General features: G+C 46.7%; 2 protein-coding genes and 1 long non-coding RNA gene across 11 annotated transcripts in view; 1 reads left to right on the top strand and 2 right to left on the bottom strand.

Annotated features, from left to right (window-relative positions):
• Nucleotides 1-1,821, bottom strand: part of LOC113591155 (neuroendocrine convertase 1-like) — a 105,345-nt gene extending 103,524 nt beyond the window's left edge. For all 3 annotated transcript variants that reach the window (XM_081722892.1, XM_081722893.1, XM_081722895.1), the window contains exon 1: nucleotides 1,677-1,821. In XM_081722892.1, the coding sequence (XP_081579018.1) occupies nucleotides 1,677-1,701 (25 nt within the window). In that variant the 5' untranslated portion in view covers nucleotides 1,702-1,821. The remainder of the gene's footprint in view (nucleotides 1-1,676) is intronic.
• mms22l (MMS22-like, DNA repair protein) overlaps nucleotides 1,797-13,492 on the top strand; it is a 15,581-nt gene continuing 3,885 nt past the window's right edge. For 3 of the 7 annotated variants that reach the window (XM_027012531.3, XM_081722891.1, XM_081722890.1), the window contains exons 1-16: nucleotides 1,936-2,958; nucleotides 3,070-3,262; nucleotides 3,557-3,682; nucleotides 3,776-3,828; nucleotides 4,241-4,328; nucleotides 4,411-4,588; nucleotides 4,703-4,796; nucleotides 5,166-5,296; nucleotides 5,368-5,481; nucleotides 5,571-5,747; nucleotides 6,077-6,139; nucleotides 6,270-6,389; nucleotides 6,962-7,197; nucleotides 9,418-9,927; nucleotides 12,835-13,022; nucleotides 13,279-13,429. In XM_027012531.3, coding sequence (XP_026868332.2) covers nucleotides 3,087-3,262; nucleotides 3,557-3,682; nucleotides 3,776-3,828; nucleotides 4,241-4,328; nucleotides 4,411-4,588; nucleotides 4,703-4,796; nucleotides 5,166-5,296; nucleotides 5,368-5,481; nucleotides 5,571-5,747; nucleotides 6,077-6,139; nucleotides 6,270-6,389; nucleotides 6,962-7,197; nucleotides 9,418-9,927; nucleotides 12,835-13,022; nucleotides 13,279-13,429 — 2,405 coding nt within the window. In that variant the 5' untranslated portion in view covers nucleotides 1,936-2,958; nucleotides 3,070-3,086. Of the gene's footprint in view, nucleotides 2,959-3,069; nucleotides 3,263-3,556; nucleotides 3,683-3,775; nucleotides 3,829-4,240; nucleotides 4,329-4,410; nucleotides 4,589-4,702; nucleotides 4,797-5,165; nucleotides 5,297-5,367; nucleotides 5,482-5,570; nucleotides 5,748-6,076; nucleotides 6,140-6,269; nucleotides 6,390-6,961; nucleotides 7,198-9,417; nucleotides 9,928-12,834; nucleotides 13,023-13,278; nucleotides 13,430-13,492 lie in introns of all 7 variants that reach the window. The other 4 variants (XM_081722889.1, XM_035528320.2, XM_027012529.3 and 1 more) reach the window with 4 other exon arrangements.
• LOC145659760 (uncharacterized) overlaps nucleotides 9,935-13,492 on the bottom strand; it is a 7,071-nt gene continuing 3,513 nt past the window's right edge. Inside the window, exon 3 of the long non-coding RNA XR_014125890.1 lies at nucleotides 9,935-10,444. This is a non-coding gene — a long non-coding RNA (uncharacterized LOC145659760). The remainder of the gene's footprint in view (nucleotides 10,445-13,492) is intronic.

Raw genomic sequence — 13,492 nt, 5'->3', positions numbered from 1 at the left:
AAAAAATAAAAAATTCAGCATGCTTGTCTTAACCGAGCTTTGCTGGGCTAGAATGTATGCCCAGTAAGCCACTTAGGCAACAGGCCCAGGGCACAGAGAGTGGAGAGCGAGAGAGAGAGAGAGAGAGAGAGAGAGAGAGAGAGAGAGAGAGAGAGAGAGAGAGAAATAAGAATAGATGATTTGTTCCACAAGCTGAATATCAAGCGCTGGGGCCCAAGGCCCTACAGGGACTCTGATAAAGCACCTGGACATTTTTATAGACAAACCACTTATTCCTGTCCCCATATCGCGTGGGAAGACTGATAACTTTATATTTCTCCTGGGCTGAGTGCAGAAAGGGCCGGAGGGAGAGGCCTTTCACCACTTTAATGGATCAGGCGGAAGCCATGAGGCCCAAGCGCAGATAAAGCAGACAGAGGCGATTTGCAGCACAATGGGAGAGCCGTTTTGGGGAAGACCCAATAAAGAGTAAAATATGACTCATTATGTCGACTCTTTGTACAGTATTAACTGTATGTCACTTTTTAGTGAAAGCTTATTATAGACCTTCTTTATTAGCTTCAGAGGTCGGAAAGCGGGTCAGTTTTAAAGGAGGCTGTGTTTTACTGTGTTAACTTAGCTTCGCTGCGGCCTACAAAGAATTCCGAAGAAAAAACAAGGTGCGTTTGTTAAACATAATTTTTTTAAGCGAATGACAATTAATCAGTCAGAGCTTGAATTCCTGGTGTGAACTGGATATTTCTGTCAGTGTTCAAACAATGATTCAAGGTGCTCTCGTTCACGGACATCATACCCGTTGATAATGCTGTAATGTAAAACGCATCATTTACCCCGTTAACCAACTAAGTCGGTAATTCTAGTTATCGTTATCGATATCTCATGACACGTTCTCTTTCGCTGAATACGCCGTGGCTTCCGTTCATTCGCGAATAAAAGATGAATAAAGGATGAAGCTGAGCTGTGGAGATTTTTCCCTCTACACTGCTATTACCTCGAGCTCCTAGCTCCACACCTTAACTGCACATCTGGAATGTTTTCACCGAGCATCAAAACATATGTAGCCCACTAATAAGTCTTTCACCCTTTTGCTGCTTTAGATCTCAGTGTCTTACGATAGGCGATACCCAACGAAGTGTTGGAACGACTAATAGAAGCCAAAGTCTAATCAAAAAGCATTTTCCTAATGTTACAAATTCGCATGATTTTCACACATTCACGACGAAAGCAGCTTTTGACACATAGCTTCATCTGCTTTTCAAATCAAAATCAAATCAAATGTATTTATACAGCGCTTTTTACAACAGGTGTTGTCACAAAGCAGCTTTACAAACGTCCAAGTCCAAGCCCCCAGTGAGTAAGACAAGGGTGACAGTGGCAAGGAAAAACTTCCTAGAACATGAAGAAGAAACCTGGAGAGGAACCAAGACTCAAAGGGGGGTTGTTGGGGGTCCGTCCTCCTCCTCTTATAGTAATCAGTATAACCATTCAACCAAATATATTTAGAAGTGCTGATTTTAAATTACACTACAGCTACACTGCTGTAGCAAAGACTGAAAAGTGTAATTTTATGACACTGGCTCCCGTGCTACTAAAATAAACACTGCGTGAGCAATTTCAGTCCCTCGCTTGTTTAACAGTCTTAAACGTAAGAAAATATGTGATAGTAAAATAATCACCGCTCCTAAGTCCAGCGAGACCCATACTGCGCCACTGCTTGTGAACATTATGGGTTGCTATTTTGTCTCCGTACTTTGATCAGACTTGTCTTGTATGTTACTCCGTAGATTTGATGCTTCTGATCACGTCGCTCTGGAGAACTTTTCACCAACTGCAGGACAAACTTGACATCCGCGTACGCATGCGTGCTGGCCACGGCTCGGTAGCGTGGGAGTGTGCTGTTCAGTTGAAAGGAGCAAGTTGTCAGCATTGGTGAAGTAGCATTTAGCTACATTTTATACTGAGCTTATATTTACTTGTAGCTAGTTGCCTAAGTGGCGAGTGCATGTTGAAGTATTTGAGAAGGTGAAGGAGGATTCAGTGGTTGAGGGTTCAGTTAACATTAGTTGCTGTCTTAACTAACCTGCTTTCCTAACTACGTTTTGATAACAACAACGACCTAGCTAAGCTAACCTACCTAAGCTAACTAACGCTAGTTAAGTTATCCAAGTCTTTTAACCTAACCTTCTTGGTTATAGTCATAATTACTAGAGTTATCTAAGATAGCTAACGCTTTAATTTACGGAACAGCTAACTAGCTAAGCTCAGATAGTATTAAAGAACGAGAAAATATCTTTGCTAGCTAACGTTACTGACAAGTCCTTGGAAAAGGGCACATAGCGTTAGCTTACTTTCAAAGTTTAGTTACCTTCGAAACATTTTTGGATTTTTAAAACCTGTTAGCGAGTCAATAAAAAACACAAGTTAGAAACAGATTTATCAACGACTCGCATTTTATGCACTGTGGCAAATAATGGCTATCGAGTGATAGTTCGCTCGAGCCTGAGTCATAGTCACGTAGATAAACATGTAAATAATCGCTGCGTTGTACGAAAACGCACAGGTCATTTTTCTGTTTATGACTTTTTCTTTGTGCTGGTCTCAACCCCATCTCCCATGGCTTCACTCTTAATTTGGATACGGGCCTTTTTTGCATGACTGTAAACTCACTTTACGTGGACATACTGATAACCAGTAGTTACTTCTGTGGTATTTTACAAAGCAGGATTTATCTGTTACTTTAAGACAACAGCGAAAACAGACCAGTTAGAAATTGTTCTTACAGGTTTTAGAGAAGGAACAAATACTGTTACATTTGCCCTAGACTTTTTGGTTTACACTTGTCTAAATATATGTATTTAATGAAAGTAAGGAGATACCATAATAAAGAGACCATGAGGATCTTAGGGCCCTAATTTTATGTATTACTATTTCCTCTAGGGCTTGTATTAGGCATTGAATGTAAGTTAAACTACATTCATCTGTAGAAGGAATAAAAAATAAATAAATGCAGGTTTTAATGCTGAATCCATTTTATTTTATTTTATTTTATTTTATTTATTTATTTTGCAGTCTGACTTAACAGTACCATGGAGGATGACTTCAGTCAGTCCCTCACTCCGCCCGTGTCTCCCTTTATGGTGGAAGAACTCTGTGAGCCAGCTCCCGCCTGGCCCCCCTGCTTTTCTTGTGCGTTTGAACCGGGAAGAGAGGAGTCGTGTTCGCTGTCGTCTGAAGGCTACATCGGCCGGGGTACACTGAAGAGGTACCTTCCTCTTAGGCCACACGTTTGTGTAAGATGGAGGATGTGTTCCTCCTTGAGTCTTGGTGTGCCCAAGGTTTCTTCCTTAAACTCACCCATTGAGTTTTTCCATGCCACTATCGCCTTCAGCTTGCTCATCCGAGATCTGAACCCATACACTTGTGACAATGTGTATTGTAAAAAAGGGACAAATAAATAAATTTGACTAATAACAAAATCATGGCTGCTGAACATGAATATATCTGATAAAAGCTGCCGTCTTTAATGTGTAACCTCAGTCCTTTTCATCCTGTCAAGATTGCTGTTAAAATTGGACCCAGCTCCTGCAGATTTTGAAGCAGATACTGTAGATATTTTTGGCTTCCCTTGGGTGACTGAAACAGCATTGGTGGAGTCTCCCAAACTTCTGTTTGGCTTGTTCAGGTGAGTGTGCTGATTGTATGAGATTTGGAGATCAGCCACACTGTCTGCTGACAGACAGAGTCTATTAATTTCACAATCTGTCCACTCTTTCAGGCAAAAAGTATTCAGCTTGGAAGCAATGGTGCAGTCCAGCTCACAAGGTTTTGGTAAGCAGTACCGTTCAACTTTTATGACAATGGTCTGTATTCTAAAATGGACAGAGCCCTCTTATATCCTTTAAAGTTTCTGTAGATCACCAGTGAACAGCCTGCATTTAATATGCACACATTCTCCTTTTCCTATACACAATATTATTGCCTTTAATCTTACATGTGTCTGTGATATTTCAAATAGAACCTTTTTTAGAACCACCACCAGTACATCTGCATGTGTTATCAGGATATCAATTTTTTTCAAATGTGTGTACCAGTGAGGTGTTGGTTATTTTTTAATCTACTTTAGACTATGGTATGAAGGAGCGATCAGATGTAAATTCCAAATGCATGGTAGGGTCCCCTCTGTTGATCCGTAGACATTACATGGCAGTGCGTAAATGACATTTTCTTTCACCTCTTTCAGGTCATGCAAGCAGCCTTCATTATGAAGCCGAAGAGCTGCGACACCAGTGCACACTCTTCCTCACATACGTTAAGGTCTTCATCCACAGGTGGGTCTGTGGCTACACATGGGTCAAGAACAGCAAAAAACAGGATATTGGACTGCATGTCAACCTGTTGTCTTCTCCCAAGGTTCCTGGAGGCTCCCTTGGCACTGGAGGAAGGCCTGGCTCACCCGTTTGCAAGGCTGGAGGCCCAGCTACCATCCACGCTGGTGGAGGAGCTGTTCAGCATCACGCTGCTGATGGGCCGCCTCAGAGACTTGCCTGCCAATGTCCAGAGCACCTTCACCATCCAGCACCCTGGGAAGGTGCAGCTGAACATATTACCCCCCCCCCCCCCCCCAAACTTGACTGGGTATGTGAATGTGTGAAGGCGAATGGATGATTAGCTGAGAGAGATCAACTATATCTTCTCTCTCCAGCTACTCCCTCCATCCTGGCATTTACTGCACCTGTACCTGGACGTGCACTGGGTTGTGCTGGAGATCCTGCAGCTCTTGGGTCAGAAGCTAATGGGTAAGAGCCAGTGAAAGGTAACTTCATCCAAAAATGATCCTATTCTTAAACCTAATGGGTGCTTGTAAGAGTGATATATAAAAGTTCTTTCATTTCTTGTTGGGTAAGAATGCTGGGTTACTTTCTAAAGCGATAGTTGCTGTTGCACTGGAACTGGGGGGTGTTAGCTGTGGGAGTGAGGCTGCTCTTAATAGAACAAGCAAAATTAAATCAGCTCATTCAGGGTGGTTAGGCTGCTTTACATTTGAACCTTTCTGAAACCAGCATTTAAGACAGCCATCAGCACCTATAATGAAGCGGTTATTGGAGGCAGGGTATAAGTGTTAAATTGGTTATGATGAGGGTGCTCTGTGCTGTTACCCGTGCTAGGTCAGGTTGTGTACGCCCACCAGTTTGTGGATTTAACAGGAGAAACCCTCACCAACATCAGCCTGTTTGAGGACCACCTCAACAACCTGCTGAGTGACCTCATAAGCCTGTCTATGAGCAAGTATGGCAAGGTGCGTGTCTGCACAACTGCAGAGACATATGAGATTAATATATTATTTACCAAACCCAACACCCCCTCCAGGTGAGAGCAACAGAGGCACTGAGCACCAATCACTATCACTGTGTCTGTACCAAAGAGCTATGGATCCTCCTTATCCACCTCCTGGAACACAGGAGCAAAACCATACACACACAGGTAGACACACACACACACACATACATAAACTGTTGTCCACTCACAAATGCTGGAGACAGTTAAACTCATGCTGTATCATGTTTTCTCAGTCATTTTGGGCCTATGTAAATACACTGCTGCAGTCGGTCCTGAAGGGGGTGCAAGTGGGTGGGCGGGATCTGCGGCTCCCAGCACACTGTAAGGATGTGCTGGGCTTCGCCTGGTGGCTGCTCACACACCTCGCACAGCTGGGCATGTACAGCTGCAACGGGACCCTTCACAACGAGGTATGACACTGAAACATGATCTCACACATCTTGTTCTCATATTCAGATGCTACTGAGGGCCTTGATTTATCTGGTTCAGGTGTGCTCGATTTTGTGTTAGAAGTTTGGAACTAAACCCTGCAGAGTGGTAGATTTCCAGGAGTTGGGCACCCTTGCTGTAATGAACAATACAGTAATTAATGGCTTGACTCTGAAATGGGTCCTCAAGTTGTGTGTCAGTTTAGTGGAGTAATGGTTTCACATGGAGGCCATCACATCCCACTATTTGTATTTAAAAAAAATAAATAAATAAAAAAGTCACCAACCTGTGTGGTTTTGCTGTTTTTCAGAAACAGCTGGAGGATAATTGGAGCTTTGTGTCTGAGCTGCTGAAATCCAGCTGTGATGTGAAGGTGAGGTTTTTGTTTAGGTGGCCTTATTCAGAGGGAAACTATGGAGAGCCAGTCTCCAGAGTGTGTGTGTGTGTGTGTGTGTGTGTGTGTGTGTGTGTGTGTGTGTGTGTGTGTGTGTTTTATGTGGCAGGCCGGGGTACAGGAGGACCAGATCCGGATGCATGTGCATTGCTGTCTCAGTCTCAGTCTCATGTGGGAGTCTAATGTCAGTGTTGTAACCACTCTCTGGGAATACTTCAGCAAGAATCTGGTACGTAAGCCACAAAGACATTGTCATGACTTAAACGTGCGTCATCCCACTCTCACTGAAGAAACCTGTAATAGCAAAGAGTTTAAATAAGACAATGTGTCTGTAAACCTCTCTCTCATGCACGCACTGTGTCTCTCACTATCTAGAAAGCTAAGTCTATTTTACTTTCACCAGCTATTTTATTAGAAACAGCTACCCTACACTTTAGTACTCACTCACTCACTCACTGTCAGTTACTAACTGCGGCCCATCAGTGGGCTGGCACAATTAATCAGCCATCCTCTTCACTGTTTATCACTGGGCAGTTTTTGACCACAGAGACACTGCTGACCAGATATCACCTGGGGGAGAACTAACAAAGCCCCAACATGGGCTCCTCAACAAAGCCCTAACACGGAAGTGGCAGGGGCATGTTTGTGGATGTTGTGCTTGTCGAACTTTATCAGGTTTTACATGTCGGTGTCACTGGTGGCTTGGTGAGCTAATGGAGTGGTCTGTATGCAGGCCTGGGGTTATTCCCTCATTCACTTGGCTCCTCTGGGATTTCTCCATGTTTCTGTGTCTGGATGTAGAGTGGATCATTCTCTGTGCCCTGGTTGGGCATGTCCGGATTGGCCAATGTTAGTCCCTCCCCACTCATCCTCCTGGAACAAGCAAAGAGCTGCAGTAGCCCCGCCCCTCTGACGTCCACCAGCCATGCCCAGCTGTACCTCTCTGCCAACTCTTTCCTCATCTTCCTGCGCATGCTGGCGTTGCATTTGAGCCACGAAAGCGCCCCTGGCGCCCCCTGGAGGCAGATCAAGGGAAGGTGAGTAGCCTAGTTAAGGTGGCCCTACAGTGTTAATATGCCAGGGTAGGGTAAGGTCTGTCCAGTTGTTGAAAGGCAGCAGGTGAGTTGGCTCTGTAGTGGATGGCATGACCAAAGCTTCCAACACACCAAAGGGTCTCATATCCATAAAAGTGGTCTCTAGGCTGTGATGGGTATGTGTGTGTGTTTGTCTAAAAGGAAGACAGGTGTTGGGCTGTCTTCCTCTGAAGCTTTGATATTTCTCCCCTGGAGAATACCAGTCTCTGATGTGTCAGGAAAGCAGCCACAGCAGGAACCCAGAGCCAGCGAGAGCCACACCTGCTCTGGGTCCAAACCCATCCATGCCTGCCGCCCAACAGAACCAGAGCTCGCTCTCAGGCCGGTTCTTTCTGGTTCCGTTCAGTAGGGAGCTGGTGAGCAGCCGGGATGGACTAAATCCGGATAATGATTTCCCTCTGTCTGGAGTGTGCTCAGACACACGACAGACATGAAGGCTAATTAGCTAACGAGCATGGCGGGTAATTCGCCTTAACGAAGGCACTCGGGTTTCCAGCAGCATTGGAGCGGGTGTTGGCAGGGACCAGCCTGGCCTGGGCGGGCTCCAGAACCAACCCTCATCTCCACGCACGCAAACCCACACACCCACAAACACACACGCATCCAATCCATGGGGAAGTGTGGGTCGGGGTGCTGGTGGAGAAGCGTGTGGTGCATTAATAAGACCAGCAGGGAGTGCGCTCAGGCTTCAACTCTGGGAATCTCTAACATCTGCTCATCCACAGAAAAAAGCTGCTTGGGATAAACAGACAGTCAAACAAACAAACAAACAAATAGGCAGGCAGGAATAAACACAAACAACAGTGCAGTCTTTTCTAGTCTGCCATCTCATAAACCACTGGCCAGCCCTCAATGTAGTTTATCCAGCCACCCTAAACCCAGTAGGCTCACTGGTGTGTGTGTATGTGTGTGTGTGTGTGTGTGTGTGTGTGAGAGAGAGAGACTTTACATGCGAAAAGGGCATATCTGTTTCCATTTACCTTGGTATTTATTTACAATTGTGTATAAATCTTCAGTGTTTATAAAATGGCATAAAATCTCTCCATTGCATTTTTCTTTAAAAGAATGAGTCTTAAAGAATGAGGTTTAGCCACAGTGAAAGTGCATGTTAACATTGCAGTATTCACAATGCACATCAACAACCTCAGTGATGGGCTAGGATGATGATAGCAGCACCACATATAATGATATTTTGGATCAGTGCACCTACAAGCCCAGGCTGGTAGTTGCCACCTACGAGCTGCTCTGCAAATGCCTGTAGGGCTGTTTTGGATTAGCTGAGTGTAATTTGTTCCTTTTATATGGGTTAATTAATGGTGTGCAGAATGAGTAGCTCCCACTAGTGGCCATCCTTAAACAAACAAATCTGAGAATTATAATACAGTCTGTGCAGAAATGATGGGGACAGGAGAGGGCTTATGGACGCAGTGGCTGTACGTGATTCATGTCAATCATTTTACTGAATAGCAGCACATACCTGCTAGATGAAGGGTCATGGAGGGTCATGGGCAAACCTGCGGCGTTTTCTTGGGCCTCCTCTGATAGAGTGGGGGGGGGGGACAGGCTCCAGGGGTTGGGGGTGAGGAGGGGTTGGGGGAGATTTATTGATTTCTGCTCTTGTGCTGTAGTAAGTGTTTCAGTGCTGGGCAACAGCTGTGGGCCTCACTGTTTCTGACATTTAACATGATCTTTAAAGCCATTTCACTTTCCTGCCCTGGAGGATCACACAGCACTTTTAGCTTCTCTCTCTCTCTCTCTCACACACACACACAGTCTCTCTATTTTTCAACCTCTCACACACAATCTATCATTCTCACACCATCTTTCTCACACATGCACAAGTCTCTTTTTCTCTCCATCATTCTCTCTCTCTCTCTCTCTCATACATCCATGCCCTCCCACCCCTCTTATTTGAGTGTAAAATTTAAGCATAAACACACTTGCAGTCTTGCTTCTTCCAAGGTGTACAGTATGTCAAATGGACTTGTTCTACAGAATAGGGCCTTAAGCTGTTTGCTTGCAGGAAGAAATTGAAAACAGAATAAGGAAATAATAATGAATGAATTTTAATAAGTAGATTAAATATTGAGTATATCGTTTGAGTAAGTACTTTTGTTTTAGATTAACGCTGCACTAAACACTCATTCCCCCTCCCTCCTACAGGATCTACGCCAAATTTCACGCACGGCGCATGGCCGAACTGTCGGAGTCTGGCTTGCATCACTTCCTGCTGCTCTTCCTGGTGCTGGCTTGCTGTGCGGACCTGGAGGATGTGGCAGGGCGTGCTTGTGACCTGTTGGCGCTGCTGCCGCCTGGGGCGACGGCGCCCACGATCTGTGCTCTGCAGTGGCGTGGGCAGTTGTCCCTGACACTGCTTTACGTGGAGCGGGCGCTGGACGTGGGTGCCCTTGCCACTCGCCTCTCCTCCTCGTTCGAAAAGGCCGCACGGGAGTTCTACCTGAAGACGACGGAGGTGGCGCGCAGGGCCGCTCTGTGGCCGCTGCTTGCCTCCTACCTGGGGGGCGTGAGCGAGGTGTGGGAGACCAGCGCCACCTTGTGCTTGTCTGAGGAGAAGCTCCTTGGCGAAGGCTTCAGCCTCCTGTTGCCTGCGTGCCGGCCGGCCGAGCTTAGCACTGCACTGAGCTTCCTGCAGACTGCACTCGCACAGCTACGGTGAGAGTGCACGTGCACACACCCACGCACACCAGGACAGGTACACTACAAAACACACACACATTATGTACATTACACGTTCACATGCCTGAAATGTAGTACAGTTGTATCCACACATGAACTTGCACACCTGCTAGGATACATTCCTGTTTACTGACTGTCATGTTCTCACACACTGAATGCCCCCAGGCTCATCGTCAACCTAGCAGTCACAGAAACTCTTGGTTCTGTCTCCAGGGGGCCCTGGTGGGGCTTCAGTCTCGCTCCTCTGTGTCTCTCATGTTAACAATAGCTGGATTGTTCAGTGGTCACCAGCACCAGGAGAAGCTCATCCATTGTGGCAGTGCAGGTGGGAGAGGCACTGTGGGGCCCCTGTTTGTCTCTGGGTCCCTGTGGCCCCTGGGTCATCCTCCACAGGTGCAGGCAGAGAAGTGTGTAGAGTTTCAGCGCTGGAATCCTGAGAGTCTCAGGAGCATGGAGTGCAGAATGAGCTTCAGACAGGAGATTGTGCTTGTTTCTGTGTGAGTGAGAGAGAGAGACAGCAAGTGAGAGAAGAATGGTCTATTAGAACAGTGTGAAAAGGAAAGTGTATAGGCACTGTAAGTTGGGGGACAAGCGCTGTGTGTTAAAGGATCCGTGTGGAAAAAGAACAGTGTGTCAAGAGGTGTGTGTGTAAAAGAGAGAGAGAGACAAACAGCATGAGTTCACTGCAGGGACGATGGTGTACCTTACACAGCTCACACAGCCCCAGGTCACTGTATGTGAGTTAAATGTCGAGAGAACTGTGTGCGCCCATGCACGTCTAGGGCAACAAACTTCTTAAAGTTTTTTAGCGGGATATGTTGCACCTCGTATCATACACCATTTATGCCGCACACACTCCAGGGTCAGATCATATAGCCTTTACTATACTGAACTGGCCTCTCTAATCTAAATGTGTGGTGCTGTCTCACTCCCAGCATGGAAGGGTTGGAGGTCTCTGTTTAGCTCATTAATAGCTGATAAGAAGCAAGCTGGCTGTGTGCGATTCCCCTACACACTCATGCCGCCATAGACATCATACTGACCCAGTTTACAGAAACCCCCTGCCCCCACCGTGCGTCCTCACAAATTACTCTTAATTCCTCTGCCGTTTGCTACTATCACTGTGATTAATGTGTTTTCACTGACACAATTAATGTGTAATTATGTGGTGGGGGGGGTAAATTGGGCCACTGGGTGTCTGCTGAAAGCCTTAGTGAAATTAGCCAGCACACAGGAGCAGGACCTGCTTCCGCTGACTGGATCTGACCAATGATTTACACAGATGACACTGGCCAAGAGCCAGTCGTGCTCTAATGCCGCTCATTGCATTCCCTCCCACGATCCTGTGTGTGTGACGGTTGAGTCGCCTCCGTGATGACCCCCGCAGTGTACCGAGCTGCTAATCGAGTTCTCGGTAATCGATTAATCAGGTCCTTCCTGCTGCGCTCTCTTCTCACCCCCCCCACCCCACCCTCCCCCGCTCCCATTCCCCTGTGTCTCAGATTGCCCTCAGATCTGTAAAAACTCCAAGAAACTTCAATTTCTTTATTGATATTAAATATTTTGTTCACCAGGAGTGTGGTTGATTAAAAGCATGTTAATGTGAGGTTGAACTAGGCTTTTAGGTCTTGCGAAAAACAAATGTAATGTTAATGCAAGGCTGAAGAAGGCCTTGGTCGTACACCTCTGAAGATTCTTCACTGATTGTGTCATGTTTGTAGGTGCGTACTGCAATAGTGAACCCAATGAACAAGGGGTCAAACTACAGTTTACACAATGCATGCTACACAGCTCATACTACATGGCTAGATTCATGTTTATGTGCCTGTGTGTGTACATGCATCTCATAGATGTGAGGTGAGGGTTTTTTAAAAGGTTTGTGCCACTGTCAGGAAGGGATTTAAGAGGGCTCTCGTGTGTGTGTGTGTGTGTGTGTGTGTGTGTGTGTGTGTGTGTGTGTGTGTGTGTGTGTGTGTGTATTTTGCTGCTCTCAGGGGAGATTAAGAAACTGTGTGTATGTTGCAAGATGCACGCAGAGGGGATTAAGAGTTGTGCGTGTGTGTGTTTGTGTGTGTGTGTGTGTGTGTTGTAAAATGCACATGGAGGGGATTAAGAGTTGTGCGTGTGTGTGTGTGTGTGTTGTAAAATGCACGTAGAGGGGATTAAGAGGTGTCTGTGCTGATGTGGAGCACAATGAGGGCTGATGGGTGTGAAAGGGCCATTCCACCGCTGTAACGAGTCTAATGAATTCACACTCTAATCGATTGGCTCAGCTCTCTGTGGATTAGATGCAACCTTGCTAGAAGGCACAGAGGTGTGCGCGCGCATGTGTGTGTCTGTGCGTGTGTGTGCTTCTGTGGGTGAACGTGTGTGTGTGTGTGTGTGTGTGTGTGTGTGTGTGTGTGTGTGTGTGTGTGTGTGTGTGTGTGTGTGTGTGTGTGTGGAGCTCACCCCAGCCCTCTCTCTAGTGGTCTTGCTTTGAGCTGAGAGAATGACAGGAGAGGAGGATCATCTCCACTCTAAATGAGATTACAGAGCCTTCAGCTGCTTAGCTGGTCTAATGCCAGCCGCTGAGGGCCCGGCGCAGAGCCTCAGAGCTTGAGCTGATACAGCTCACAGCACCAGGCCCTGGCCACCACAGCCCCGCCAAGCACACCATCCTGCACATCACCCCGCATGCCCTAATCCCCCCCCCCACCCTCACATGCCATTTGAGTGGTGGAGAGGGGTGGGTTGGGAGGGGCACCTGGAGGAGAGACAAGTACAGAAGAGAAACAACCAGAGAGAAAGGATGGAGGGTTAGAGTGGAATAAAGACAGGGCATCTAAAGAAATCAAGGGAAAGGATTCTTCATATGAAGTTTAATCTCCCCCTTTTCATCAGGAGGGTACAGCGGCTCTGTCACCAGCACGGCTGCCCTGCAGACTCTTCTAGCTGGGCTCCTCCTCCAAGCGTGGCTAAAGAGCGCCACCTAGCGGTGGCCACAGCACTCTGGACCCATTTCTTCCCTTTCCTGCGTAGTCTCAGGCTTTCGCAGACTCCCCCGGCACAGCTGGCCGACGCTGGCGCAGGTGAGAGCGCAGAGGGAGACAGACTGCCACAGAAGAAATGCAAATCCCTGCTAGTATACTAAGACCAGCATTAAACACCCTACAGAGTGTAATAGCTGGCAATGGCATATGTTAAAGTTAACGTGAAAGTTAATGGTCCCACCTGGTGACTGTCCCCTCAGTGGGTAGCTTTACTGTCCACAGTGGCTGAAATGAGCTCAAGTCGAGCCAGTGTATGAAAGAAGAGGTTGATGTCCATGTTTCTCACTGTCCCCAGGTTTCACCCTGCTAGCCTTAGACATGCCAAGCTCCACCCCTCAGGACCTTCAGCCCCATCCAGTCCAGTCCATAATGCAGGGCTTCGGCTGGGATGAGATGCTCTGCCCTCTGTTGGTGACACGGTACCTCAACCATCTGCTGCAGAATGGGTAACTGTCTGTCTCTTGCTTTGTTCTTTTTCCCCTCTATATAATTCAAACCTTGTTCTGTTA

This window comes from Electrophorus electricus, chromosome 11 (genome assembly GCF_041902795.1).
Source record: "Electrophorus electricus isolate QZ-2024a chromosome 11, ASM4190279v1, whole genome shotgun sequence".
Classification (NCBI taxonomy): domain Eukaryota; kingdom Metazoa; phylum Chordata; class Actinopteri; order Gymnotiformes; family Gymnotidae; genus Electrophorus; species Electrophorus electricus.
Note: the sequence above shows the minus strand (reverse complement) of the source record. Positions and strands in the feature narration are given on the sequence as shown.